At 50.4% G+C, this 13176-nt stretch overlaps 1 protein-coding gene and 1 long non-coding RNA gene across 2 annotated transcripts in view; one reads left to right on the forward strand and one right to left on the reverse strand.

Moving 5' to 3' along the window:
* Nucleotides 1-13176, forward strand: part of LOC108492441 — a 57333-nt gene that overhangs the window by 30538 nt on the left and 13619 nt on the right. The window lies entirely within an intron of this gene.
* Nucleotides 2003-5053, reverse strand: FBXL14 (F-box and leucine rich repeat protein 14). Its single transcript, XM_017804793.1, has one exon. It carries the CDS (start codon nt 5013-5015, stop codon nt 3813-3815), a length of 1203 nt encoding a protein of 400 aa, XP_017660282.1. The 5' UTR covers nt 5016-5053; the 3' UTR covers nt 2003-3812.

Genomic DNA, 13176 nt, shown 5'->3' on the forward strand with positions numbered 1-13176 from the left:
AAAGCTTGGAAGTCTTGGAAAGGAGGGAATGAAACAAAGTCCAAACCCTGAGATAGTCCAGGTCCTTAGGATGCAGAGGAGATGGTGTTTCTTTTTAAGAGGGCCAGAGTCAGGCACTATTTTCCCCTTCGAAATGTGGCACTGATATAAAAGAGGTGAGGTGGTTAGGGCTGGCAACAAAAGAGTATGTCCAGTCCAGCCTCAGCCAAAATACCTGTGGAGGCAGAGGCTGAGCACCCAGGGCAGGCCCGGGCACGGAGAGGACCTGCTTTGGTAGGGCATCCAACCCACCTGGAGCAGCACCAGGCCAGGGCTGCTGGAGCGGGGGAACAAAGTGGCCTGCTCAGTGCTGGAAGTGCTTAAAATGCAAATGTACAGGAACTTCAGACCATCCCCCTCCCTCCTCCTCGGCGCGGAGGAAAGCAGCTTAAATACAGCCAGGCCTGGAGAGGAATGTTAAAAAGAGGGGAAGAATCGCCCTCCTCCTTTCCATAGGGACCCGGGCCCGGCCAGATTGAGTATGCATGACTGAGCAAGCAAGCAAGGACAGCTCCTCTTTTAACTTTCCTGAACAATGGCTCCGGCTTCTTCCACCATTTCGCATTCCCCCTCCTTCGAGGCAGGAAGGGGGCAGCGGGCGAGCAAGCCCCGCCGCCGGGCTGGGGGGGACGGGCTTTGTCGCTGCCCTATAAACACCGCTTAAGCTCCATCTCCAACAACAATAAAACACCCCACGTCGTGGAGGCTAAAAAGGGACCCCACCGGGTTAAAAGTCATACGTTGAGGAGAAAGATTATGGTATAGGACAAAGGACACCTTAGATTATTCAAACTTTTTTTTTTTTTTTTAACACGGTCCCACTTTACTTTCTTTTTAATCTTTGCCTGGGCAGTGGAAATCAACCAAGATATTTCAGATTTCCCAGGTCCACAAGGGCACAGGTTTTTGGTGATTGTCACTGCTGGGAAATGTTTTTATTGGATGGGTCTTCCATCCAGGGAGGGCCTCAATTTAAATTAGTAAAAAACCCTCTACCATACCATCTACCTGGAGCTTAAAAAAAAATTAAGAAACACAGCCCTTCTTCCCCCACTCACAAATGTCTGCCTCTATCTCTGAGCAGTCGATTCAGCTGCTAGAAAGCTTCAGCACTTTTGGTTTGTATGACCTCAAACTCAGCTGACGCTTCACACCAATAAGCAGCTGAACTGGGTTTGTCCCCAGGGATGCTGCCAAGCACCCTCGCAGACAAGGCTGGTCCTGCCAAACCCCTTCCTTACAAACTCTTCATGATGATGTTACTCAACATCCTGCACAGGAGGCACCAGGCTCCCTTCCTTCCTTCTCCTCCTCCATCCCTCACAAGATCAAGCGCCCCGAACTCCCACCCTCAGCCACAAGGCTGTACTTACCAAACCCAACAGATACAGATACACATCTTTAAAAAGCACAGACAACACAGATACGGCTTTTTTTTTTTTTTCAAAAACATACTTCATATTTCCTCTTTTATTATATAAATATGTTTAACCTTTTACTGTAAGAATATAAAATGTTTTAAGAGGATCTTTGTTATTTTTTTTATACAAATTCACAAACAGTACAATTAATCCATAGGGGTCTCTGGGTTTGCGTTAACTCCATGGTCTGGCCTGTTACTGTGGAGGATTTGAGATTTGGAACAGATGAGCAAAAAAAAAGCCAAGATATTTAAAAACAAAACAAAAAACCAAAAACAACCCCCAAACTTGCTCTTCCTCTTTAAAATAATAATTAAAAAATAATCTAAAGACCCAGCTCAATTTTATTGACAGAACAGAGATAAGACAGATGAACTTCAGTCTCCTCCCCTTCACATTGCAGCCTCAGGGCCTGTAGGCCAGCTCTGCTCCTCTCCACCTACAAACAGGAAGGCTGGCATAGTGACCTTTTGTAGGTGGTTTAGGAGGGGAAGGGAAAGCATTTGCATATATCCATATATATAACTTTTTTTTTTTTTTAGACAAACTTGCATTTTACACATTTCTGTTAACAGTAGCCCAATCCTCAGCGTGGATTCTCATGTTACATGTTTGTGCTAGAAGAGTAAAAATGCAGAAGCACAGTTTGGGTCCCCAGTCCCCAGTGAAGAGGGAGGGAGAGGCACAACCAGAATGTGAAGGTGGGACACAGTAGGGTTAGCCTGAAAACAAAAATGAAAAAAAGGGGGAGGGTGGGGGGAGGAGGGGCAAAAAGAAGAACAAACCCAAGGGGCATTATTCCAGTCTAGGCACAAAAATGTTTCAGTCTCAAAATCTCTTTCCTGTAAGAATTCCAGGGCTTTTGAGGAGGGGGAAAAAAAAAAAAGTAACAAATTAAAACGAGGTAGCCAGACATCATATATATATTTATATATATAGAATATATTCAGCAGAAAAAAAATGTACTTAAAAATCCACAAGAACAGCAACTTCATATGTCTTTAAAAATAAAACCATGTAAGAAAATGAATACTGTAAAGGGGAGAATGAGTGAACTGGGATCAGTTACAGGATGTAAGCAAGGGATAGATGGGAGAGTAAGAGGCTGTTTTTGTAGCAGTAATTTTTTTTATGCATTTCAAAATAAAAACAGGTCACAGTATCTCAAATGAAGCAGAAATGAAGCTGGAGATTTTTCCTTAAGTTCCCTGGGTAGAAAGGAGCTAAAAACCCCTTCTACCTGCTCACCCCCAATCCAAAGAGGAATGGATATGTAGCTGGATATGTCTATCCCTGTTGCCAAGAAGAAGGAGGGGAGAAAAGGAGAGAATGATGAAAGGGAAGACAAGTCTCGGTAACTCTCAGTGTCCCCCAGTGCACGGGAAGGCTTAAGAGATTGGGGCCTGTGTCCAGTCCCCACAGAGACAAGAGAAGGAGGAAATGGCATCTTCATCTCCAGTAGAGAGAGAGATGGGGAGAGAGAATGGAGTGCCTAGGTTTTTCCATTAACCACAGTGCAGGATGACATGGAAACATACTGACAAAAGGAGAGGCTGTAGCTACCGCTAATCTCAGTGCAGTGGAGAACTGGAATAGTGGGAGGTTGTATCCACCCACAGCAGAGAATAACATGGAGACTGAAAACAGATTTAAAAGGAAAAAAAAAAAAATCAATGTACCTAGGGAGCAGTATTTCTGTCACAAATGTGTGGACAGGGGAGGGGGGCAAGCACAGAGGTGGAATGGTCGTTTTACCAAAAGCTGTATCTGTGCCCAGCCCAGGAGGACTGGGTGGCTGGGGACACAAGTGTAGCTAGGAAGCCTTTTCTGCTGTTATTATTTTTTGTTCCCATCTCCATTCCCACTCTCCTTTATAAAAACCAAAAATAACCTATTCTGAATACATGGCAGAACAAGGGTCTGTCTTTATCCATCCGTAGTGCGCGAGGGGATGGAATGAGGGAGTGGGGATAAAGAGGGGTGTCTCTAGCCCCAGTGCATAAGTGTCGGCTTCTACCTCTTCCGCAGGGAAGGATGCTGTGGGAAGGGAGAGCTCTGTCTCCCCAGCGTGGAGCTTGAGGCATGACCTGGAAAATGGATAGGTGCTTTCTCTCTCTCCTCCGGCTCCCCCTTCCTCCTCCTCCTCCACAGCAAGGGTAGGCAGGCAGCACAGAAGGGTCGAGGATATACTCTCTTTCTCTGTGTTCCCCCCTGCGGTGCCAGAGTGCGTGGGTAGCATGACTCTGTGCGTGCCCCCCTCTCTCTTTCTCTCCTCCTCTGCAGCAGTCAGTCAGTCAGTCAGTCAGCGAGTCCCTCCAGAGGAGATGGAGGTCTCGGGGCGCCCTCCTCGTCTCACCTGACCTTCTCACTCTCAGTCATTTCCCAAAGTCCCAGGTTGAGCACCTTGAGGCAGGGCAGCTGGGTGATGCGCTCCAAGCCCCGCTTGGTGATGCGGGTGCAGCCGTAGAGGTCGATGCCCGTGAGCTGGCTGAGGTGTTCGGCGATGAGCTCCAGGCCCTTGTCGGTGATGCGGACGCACTGGCCGATGTTGAGGGTGCGCAGCCCGTGCATCTGCCGCACCATGCGGTTGATGCCCTCGTCGCTAATGTGGCAGGAGCAGAGGGAGAGGGAGCGCAGCCCGTCCAGGCCCTGTGCGATGTAGGCCAGGCTCTGGTCCCCCACCTTGTCACAGAAGGAGACGTCGAGGCCGGACAGCCGCAGGCTGCCCATGGCCAGGTGCATGATGCCTGTGTCGCTGATGTTGTCGCAGGAGCGCAGGTTGAGGCTGCGCAGGCTGCTCATGTGCGACAGGTGCAGCAGCCCCGCGTCCGAGATGCCCCCGCAGAAGCTGAGGTTGAGCTGGCGGAGGCGGCCCAGCCCGCGGGCCAGGTGCTTGAGCGAGAGGTCGCTGAGCTTCTGGCAGTCCTGCAGCGTGAGCTGCTCCAGGCCCAGGCAGCCCTCGGCCGCGCTGCGCGTCATGCCCGCCAGGTGCCCGATGCCCACGTCGGAGAGGTGCCGGCAGGAGCGCAGGTTGAGGCTCTTGAGGCGCTGCAGGCCCCAGGCGATTAGCAGGAGGCCAGTGTTGGTGATGTTGCTGCAGCCCCCCAACTCGAGCACCTCCAGGCCCTTGAGGTACTGGGCGATGCGGCCCAGGCTGCTGTCCGTGATCTGCTTGCAGAGGCTCAGGTTGAGCGAGCGCAGGGAGCTGATCTCCGCCACGAAGGCGTGGCTCAGCCCGTTGTCGGTGAGGTTGTAGCAGCCGCTGAGGTTGAGGCTCTCGATGTCCGCCATGCCCTGGACCACGTAGCTCAGGCTGCGCCGCAGCGACAGGATCTGCACCCGCCGGATGCCCCGCGCCGCCAGGCTGGGGAAGAGCGAGGGGTTGGCGCGGCGCAGGTGCAGCTTGGCCTCCACGCCCCGCCACACCGAGCGGTGGTAGGCGGCGTCCCGCCAGGCCGTGCACACCTGCGCCGCGCGGCCCTTGTCGCGCACCTCCAGGTACCCGAAGATCATGGCGAGCAGCTCGGGGAACAGGCACGAGATGTGCGTTTCCATCGCGCGCCCGGCCGCCCCCGCCGCGCCGCTGCCCCCTCGCCGCCGGGCCCGGCCCGCTTCCGCCCGGGGCCCGCCCGCCTTCCGCTCCGCGCCGCGCTCCTCCTGCCTCCTGCCGCCGCCGCCGCCCTCACATCGCCGGCGCGGGCGGCGCGGGAGACGCTGCTGCGCGACCGCCGGCCCGGCCCCGCCGCCTCTACCGCCGCGCCGGGCGGGCCGCGCCGCTGCCGCCGCCGCGCTGCTGCCGCGGCCGCGCCGCCCCGCGCCGCATCCCGGCGGGCGCGCCCCGGCGGCGGCCCCCGCGCCCCGTGCCCAGCGCCGGCCGCCGAGCCCCGCCGCCGCCGCCGCCTCCTCCCTTTGTCTCCGCGCCGCCGCCGCTCACAGCCCGCGGCCCCGCGCCGCCCGCATCCCGCGCCGGCGGTGAGGCAGCGAGGGCAGGGGTGGCGCGGCCCGGCCCGGCCCGGCCCGCCCGCCGCCGGTACCGACTGCGCCGCTCCGGGCCCGCCCGCTCCGCTCCGCGCCGCGCGCTGCTGGGCCCGGCGCCGCTCCGGCCCGCGGGAGGGGGGAGGCGCGGCCAGGCGGGGGGGGAGGAGGCAGCGAGGGAGGAGGCGGCGCTGGGCCGGGCCTGTTCCCCCCCGCCCGCACCCCCCCCCGCGCCGCTTGCGCAATGGTACGGTCCGGAACACTGCGAGCCGTCGCCCTGGAAACAGCGCGGCCCGCGCGCGGCGCCCCCGCCGTGCCCGCGGCGCGGCCCCGAACGGCCGCTGGGGGCGCCCCCGGGGCCGCCCCGGGCACCGGGCGGGGCCGGCTGGGGCGGCCTCCCTGCTCGGGCTGGGCCGTGTCTGAGCGCATCCTGCGGGATTGTGTCCAGGCGGCTCTGGAATATCCAGTAAAGGAAACTCTATCTCTCTTGGGCAGTCTGTTCCAGTGCATGGTGGTCGCCCGCACAGTAAAGAAGTTCTTCCTCTTGTTCAGGTGGAACTTCCTGTGCTTCAGTTTCTGCCCGTTGCCTCTTGTCCCGCTGCTTGGCACTACTGCAAAGAGCCTGGCTGTGTCCTCTTGACGCTCTCCCTTCAGATACTTATGGTCATTGATGAGGTTCCCTCTCAGTCATCTCTTGTCAAAGCTGAACAGGCCCAGCTCAGTCTTTTCTTGTAAGAGATACTCCAGTCCCTTAATCAATTTTGTAGCTCTCTGCTGAACCCACTCCAGGAGCTCTATGTTTCTCTTGTCCTGAGGAGCCCAGACCTGGACACAGCACTCCAGATGTGGCCTCACAAGGGCTGAGCAGAGGGGCAGGATCACCTCCCTCAACCTGCTGGCAATGCTCTTCCTAATGTGTTACTAATCCTAATTCCCGACCCCCTTCCCGCCTGGTCAGTGCAGAGGAGCCACAGTGGCTCTGCATTGTCACCCATGGGTGACAGGTCCCCACCAGGGCAGGGATGGAAGGGCCACAGACAGCAGCCTGGCTTCACAGAATCATTTGGGATGAAAAAGACCTCTGAGATCGAGTCCAACCTTTGGACCAAACACCTCCACTAAGTGCCGTGTCCAGTCTTTCCTTAAACACCACCAGGGATGGTGACTCCACCGCCTCCCTCGGCAGTTCATTCCAATGTCTAATCACTCTTTGCTGTGAAAAAATTCCTTCTAATGTCCAGCCTGAACCTCTCTTGGCACAGCTTGAAACTTCAGCTCAGTCTCTCACCATGCTCCCTCACTCCACCCTGTGAGCTCCCGGTGTCTGCCACCAGCCCACCTCCACATAGGGGTTTGCCAAGGGCTGTGTTTGGCTGCCTGATAATCCCTCAAACTCTCTGGAAGCCCTGGGCCCTGTGAGGAGGGACAGGGGCTCATGCAGATGTGGGAGGTGCCAAGGGGAAAGCAGACCACTTCCTTGCCCTTGCCCTCTGCTGTGGTCTGCGGCATGGCCTTGAGGCAGTGTAATAGCCTTGAGGACCAAAATTTGGGAACCCTCTGTCCAGGTATGCCTGCAGGAACAATAGGGGCATGGCTGTAAATAGCTCAGAGATCTAGGTAACTGCCAAGGTTGCCATCTATCTCTGTGTGGACCATTTTAGGGCGTCTGTAATGGTAAATGGAAAATCTGAAAATGGCTTTCGTCTAATGTCCTCCTTGAACTAGCCCTGAAAATAGTTGAAGTCCTTACATAAACCAAGCAATTTCCAGTGATTTGCAGCAATTTCAAGAAAGAATGTTTGAAAACCACGTTTCCTGTGTGTCTCTAGCCTCGTGTAATGGTAACTGTGCACATCTCAACGCTGGGCAGTATTGTGGCAGTGTTAAAAATGGGTTAAGTTCCAGGTTAAGTACCAGAGATCAGGTAAGGCTTTGCAAAAGAGCAGAACTGCCCCTCTGTGCCAGAGGGCTGTAAAGAAAAAATAAAGTTCACATTTGTTCAACACGACAGGGCACGTTTTTAATACTGTTTGGATTATTAAAATACTGCACAAATCAGCCTAGTTACTGATGTGTTTGCTGTAGCGAGGCTTTCACTAACCTGATGGAATAGGCTCTATTTTAATCATCATCTAAATTTATCCACTACATAAATGCCCATGGCTCCATCTTCATGTACAAATTCCATATTAGTAGACCCCATTGACTATTTAGAGGTTAAACGTTTAGATTTCATTCTGCTTCTTTCTTTCCTTCTTGCTTTAAGTCAGAGGCAAGGCGAGTTGAAGGACTCTGAGGCCCTGATCCTGCAATAAGATCCCCATGCATATAAAGCATCACTATCGACATCAGACTGTGGTTTGGCAATGCAGAAAAGCCAGCAGTGCAGCTCCTATTATTGGCTCAAAAATGGGGTGGCCACATGATGTGAAGCGCTGACCTGGTATTCATTCACCCTGCCTGCTCAAGTTAATTCAAGCAGTTTTTGACAGGTTAACTTTTTACTAGCAGACTTTATGCCGGCTCAGGTGTCCCTGCACGCAGCCCCAGCCAGATCAGGTATCGTCTGCACCCCTGTGGCTGGCGTACGGCCAGCGCAGAATTGGCGTTGGCTCCGCATCGTGCGCTCTGGCTCATTCAGCAGAAGCCCGATCACATGCCTTGGCCCAATCCTGACCAAATTTCTACTCCTGGGTGATCCAGCAATGTGTAGACCCAGTTTTAGTGATTGTAGGAGCTGCAGTCCCCACACAGGACTGTGCAGTGTCAGCCAGTGTGAGTTATCTTTGTGGCATTATTTATGTAGTTTCGTGCTGTCGGAGGGTTGGTTAACCATCGAGTTCGTAAGAAGAAGATAAGGGGCAGTAGATTTTTCTGAGCAGCTGCACTGCAGGCCGGCTGTGCTCAGACCAGTCGTAGACCATCGCAGTCGAAAAGGAGAATTTCCAAAAGTGAGGAGCGGGTGAAAGGTGCAGCATCTCATGGGCTTGCCTTGGCAGGGACTGCTCCTCTGAAGGCGGTGGGATAACAGGAAGGCTGAGTCCAGTAGACATCAGGCAACGTGTGAAGGAAATGTGGTACAAAAGTAGTGTTGGTGTATCTTATGATTGTTGCATTACTCATAACTGGCAAAGCTACAAGCAAGTTATACAAGTCATTCTGAAAGAGTGCTAATGAAGTCTTTCACCATATTATCCCAAACTTAACTGCAGAATCCTACCATGGAAATAATGCGGTATTTCCTCCCTCTAAGCCTTTCGCTTTCAAACCGCCTTTGAAGGAGGGCAGGGAAAGGCACTCTCTTCAAGGCATAAAAGCTTACCTGAAACACTTTTTTCTTTGTGCCTTCAAGTGCCTGTTGGGTGTAACTGGCAAAGGTTGGAAATAGATGATGCATTTCCTGGGGACCCTGAAGTTCTCTTTCTCACACATTGTATACTTAGAGCATATGTAATTTCTTGTGAACAATTAAGATTTACATGTTAAGTGGAACAGCCTGGAATTTGGACTCATAATCCTAATCTACTGTGGGGTCGATTTGAGGGGGAAGGGGGAGGGGGCGCAGAAATTATTATTCTAGTAGATTTTTATTTCCCAATTGAAGTGACAGATGTTTGGAAACAAAGGTTTAGAAAGACAAAGTAAAAGTGCATGAAAAGGGCCAATTTGTCACATGGTTGTTCAGTTGACTTTGTGTTTCCAGGAGTAAGGAAATATGTGCCATGTTTTTGATGATCTCATATATATAAATAGGAGGTGGTAATCACCATGCGATAAACTGCGTTTTATTAAAAAATCCCTGCCTGTCTCATGTACACTCTGATGGCTGATCCGTCCCCCTGGAACCGTCTCTAGCATTCCAGCCCTTTAAGCAGCTCCCAACAGCCGCTTTCTCTTTTTGAAACCACTTGCCAGAGAAATGTTTCGTTCTTTTTTTCCCCCAATTACACCGGTGTTCAGCGGGGGCCGGACGGTTTTGCTTGGCAGGGGTTCAGGAAGATCCACATAACTCACTCATGGCTTCTGCGATTGCAGGAGATTCCTGCTGATAAAGCTGCGCTGTTGTCTATCCTGTATCTTTTATTGTGTGGTTGGGCATAACATCCACCAGGTCCCTCTGCAGCTCCCATCTCAGCCTGTCCCTGTTTGTTACTTTTCCCTATCCATTTGCAGGGTAACTTTTGGCTCAAATTGATCATTTAACGGATAACAGAATCCTTCCCTATCCTTCCGTTTCTTCTGCCACCCTACTCCATGTGCTTTCTGCATTTTCATGGCTTCAGCTGCGGAATGGAAAACCTGTGAATTTACCCACAGGAATCTTTTTAGCCTTTGGCTTTTTTTTTTGGCCTATGGGCGGTGGTCACTGAGAACGCAGAATAGAAATGACACAAAAACCCTTGGACAGTAAAGCCTATGCCCTGCTAACCCTTTTCCCTCTTTTGATCCATTTAACCTTAAATTAATTCCTAAAGTAAAGTATTTTCATTTAAAACAGTGGTGCTTTACTTCCCAACCTTTGAAAAAAGCAAGGCATGAATGGCTTCAGCCTCCCTCATCAGTTGCAGAGGCTGCAGGCTGGTGCCTTTTGGGGTGTAGCCTGACACAATCCCTTAGCTAATTTCCTGTGACTGGCTGGTGTTGGGTTTTCAGCTCTTTTGTCCAGCCCACCACTACATTACTTCTCAGTTTAAAGTCTTTCAACACAGTATAAGCTACAGTGGGAAAATTTCTCCTCTCCAAAAATGCAGCTGGTTCAATGAGTAGTTCAGCTAATGCTGGTGTGGAACTGGTTCAAAGTCTAATGATAGGATCATAGAATGGCTTGGGTGGGAAGGGACCTTGAAGATCATTTAGTTCCATCCCCTCTGCTGTGTACAGGGACACCTCCCACTAGACCAGGTTGCTCAGATGCAGCCACACTTCAGGGGGCTAACGGTTGTCCTTCACAAGTTGGTTTCCAGACCTTCTTCATCAGATTTGAAGGGTATCCACAAAAATCAGCTAAGTCTCATGCAACCCGTGGTCTTAAACTGGGTTTAAAGTTGGTTGGTCTTAAACTGGGTTTAAAGTTGGTTTAGTGGAACTTTCTTCAAAGTCAGTATGGGGAATGCTTTTTTCTTTTTGTGTATGAATGAGACCAAAAGGGTCCTTTTGGGCCTGTGTCAGTAGGACATGGGATAATGGTTTTAAACTGAAGGAGTCAGTTTAGATTAGATACAAGGAAGAAGTTTTTTACAATGAGGGTGGTGAAACAATGGAACAGGTTTCCCAGAGGGCTGGTAGATACTGCATCCCTGGAAACATTCAGGGTCAGGTTGTATAGGGCTCTGAGCAACCTGGTCTAGTTGAAGATGTCCCCACTTATTGCAGGGAGATTGGACTAGATGGCCTTTAAGGTCCCTTCCAGCCCAAACTGTTCAATGATTCTGTGATTTTGCATTGGTGACACCTAAGCCACCATCTTCTGACATGGCTCAGCAAAATGAGGGTGCCAACTTGTGGAGAGAACATGCTGCTCATCAGAGTTTTGCACTGACTGGACTCCTGACTACTACTGAAAAGCTTTTCTGGGCTTAGGAAGGTGTCAGAGAAGCTGCCCTGGGGTGTTTTAGAGGTTCCTTTTCTTCTTGAACGTAAAACAAAAATGATCCCCATGAACCTTTCTGTAAATACAACGAGTAATTACATGACAGAGATCTCTATTAACAGTTACACATCTAAGTGTAGGCAGAATGGATGTGTAATGTGCATATTTATATGCATATACACATATCTGTGCACACCCATACACACATATATAAATCAGCATAGGGAATGGATTCCCTTTGGAATTCATCTTGGTTGTGATATTTTTATTTTTTTTTACCAGAGATTATAAAGAAAATGTAACTAATCTGAGGGTCATTTGCAAATTGTAACCTGTTGAGCTTTGTTGTGAAGATTAGGTCACTATGAAGCTTTCCTTAAAAAAATGGTGGGGTTTTTGTACTTTGCAGGTATCTTGTCTCTGATAGGTGCTACAGGATTATGTGGTTCAACCTGCACAAAGTAATTCTCATCTGCCGTGTATTTCCTGGTGTCAGGGATGGTTTATTCAAAATACAGTGTACTGTGAATATGTGGTTGGGTGCCGAGGCAAAATTCAGAGCTGATGTCTCAGTGCAGACTCCAGCTATAAATTTGAGCCTTTGGGATTTGGGTATTTTCTTCAGGTCTTAATTTTACTTGTCAGTCAATAGCTGACGAGAACATAACTATGCTGAAATGAGGAGGACCGGTCACAGGATGTAAAGCGTGGGAGGTCTGGATTATGTTCCCAGTTTTGCCATTAAATTGGCCAGCAACTGTTGCTGCTGTAACAGATTGAACCAAGCATAAATGAAAGGATTGCTTAGAGAATCAAAGCAATATATTATTGTCCAGACAACTGCCCTCGGATGCCATGTGCCTGTCATGCACATGCTCTTGTGGGGCAGGACTGTCTGTGCTGAGAGCAAGGCACTTGGGCCCCTGCCCGCGGGCGATTCTCTGACTCGGCCGTGCATGTCATGCCCTTCGTGGCTTATGCAGAGCTTGGTACTCAATGGTTAAAATCATCAAAGGGAAAGTGCTCTGGGAGGGCAGGATGTAAAACCTCAAACCTTAGTGCTTGCAGTTCACTGCATTGGGTGCTATTTCAGGTTTTAAGCTTTGTCATTTCTTTATTAGCAGCACCAAAGAAGATCGAGATGGCAGAAAATATCTGATGCAATCGTTATTATTAAAAGCAGTGGCACAAAAACAAAGAGACCTTTCAGGTGGTAATTGCTTTCATAAGCCATTCCTGGGGATTGAACTCTGAGACCTCTACAACTTGATCCAAAAGGGGCAGCCCCTGCAGTCACAGCAGAAACATGTGTGTCTGACATGCTGTGTGGTACCTGTTACAGCAGCAGCTCTGTGAAATCTTCCTTTGTAACAGCTGTTTAGTCCAAAACCCAGCAGAGGTGGATGGATGCTCTGTGTGTGTAGCTCCACTGACAGCCAGCACACTGAGCCTGGGATGGAGGAGATATTCTGAGGTTTGGCTGAGGCTGGAGAAAAGTGGGTGCAGCCTCCCCTCTGCCAAAGGCTTCCATGCAGTCAGGGCAGATGTAGCAATACTGGTCAGCTTGTGAGTAAGGGTTATTTGGCTATCAGCAAAGCTTCTTGTTGTCCTCGCTGTCTGAAGCTGCAAGGAAGATAAGGCATCAGTACCTGGGTGTATCCATCTCCAGTCAAGCCTTGCATGGGGCCCCAGGGATGAGGTCCAGGGACAAAATTCATATATTCTTTTGATAGTGAGAGTGAGAGGTAACCTCACAAGAAGGTAAACTCAGCTTGGGGAGGATACAGATGTTTTTTAAAACACAAGATTTTTATACCCATGGATTACCACAATGTTACTTTTAACTATTAACTCCTCCCTTTCTGGCCTGTGGCCACCAGCACATTTTCAGATAGTAAATAGCATTCTAAAATTGGCAGTTCCTTGAATTGGACAAAGTTATGTCACCTGCCCTATGAGCATCGGCTCCAAAGTAAGTTCTTGGAGGAAAACTGAAAAATTGTGCAGTACTGTTTTGGAAACATGCTGTGAAAATCAGATTCACAGTTAGAGCCCAGCAAAACTACAGGTGAGAATTGGAAAATGCAGTTTTATAAAGAAGGCAGGCTAAAGGTACAAAATACAATTTTATACTTTGTGGAGGATTTTGAT

Source organism: Lepidothrix coronata, unplaced genomic scaffold, assembly GCF_001604755.1.
Source record: "Lepidothrix coronata isolate B3197 unplaced genomic scaffold, Lepidothrix_coronata-1.0 Scaffold10, whole genome shotgun sequence".
Lineage (NCBI taxonomy): Eukaryota > Metazoa > Chordata > Aves > Passeriformes > Pipridae > Lepidothrix > Lepidothrix coronata.

Coding starts and splice junctions, on each gene's coding strand:
- FBXL14 (XM_017804793.1), bottom strand. CDS start 5,015: ATGGAAACGCACATCTCGTGCCTGTTCCCCGAGCTGCTCGCCATGATC.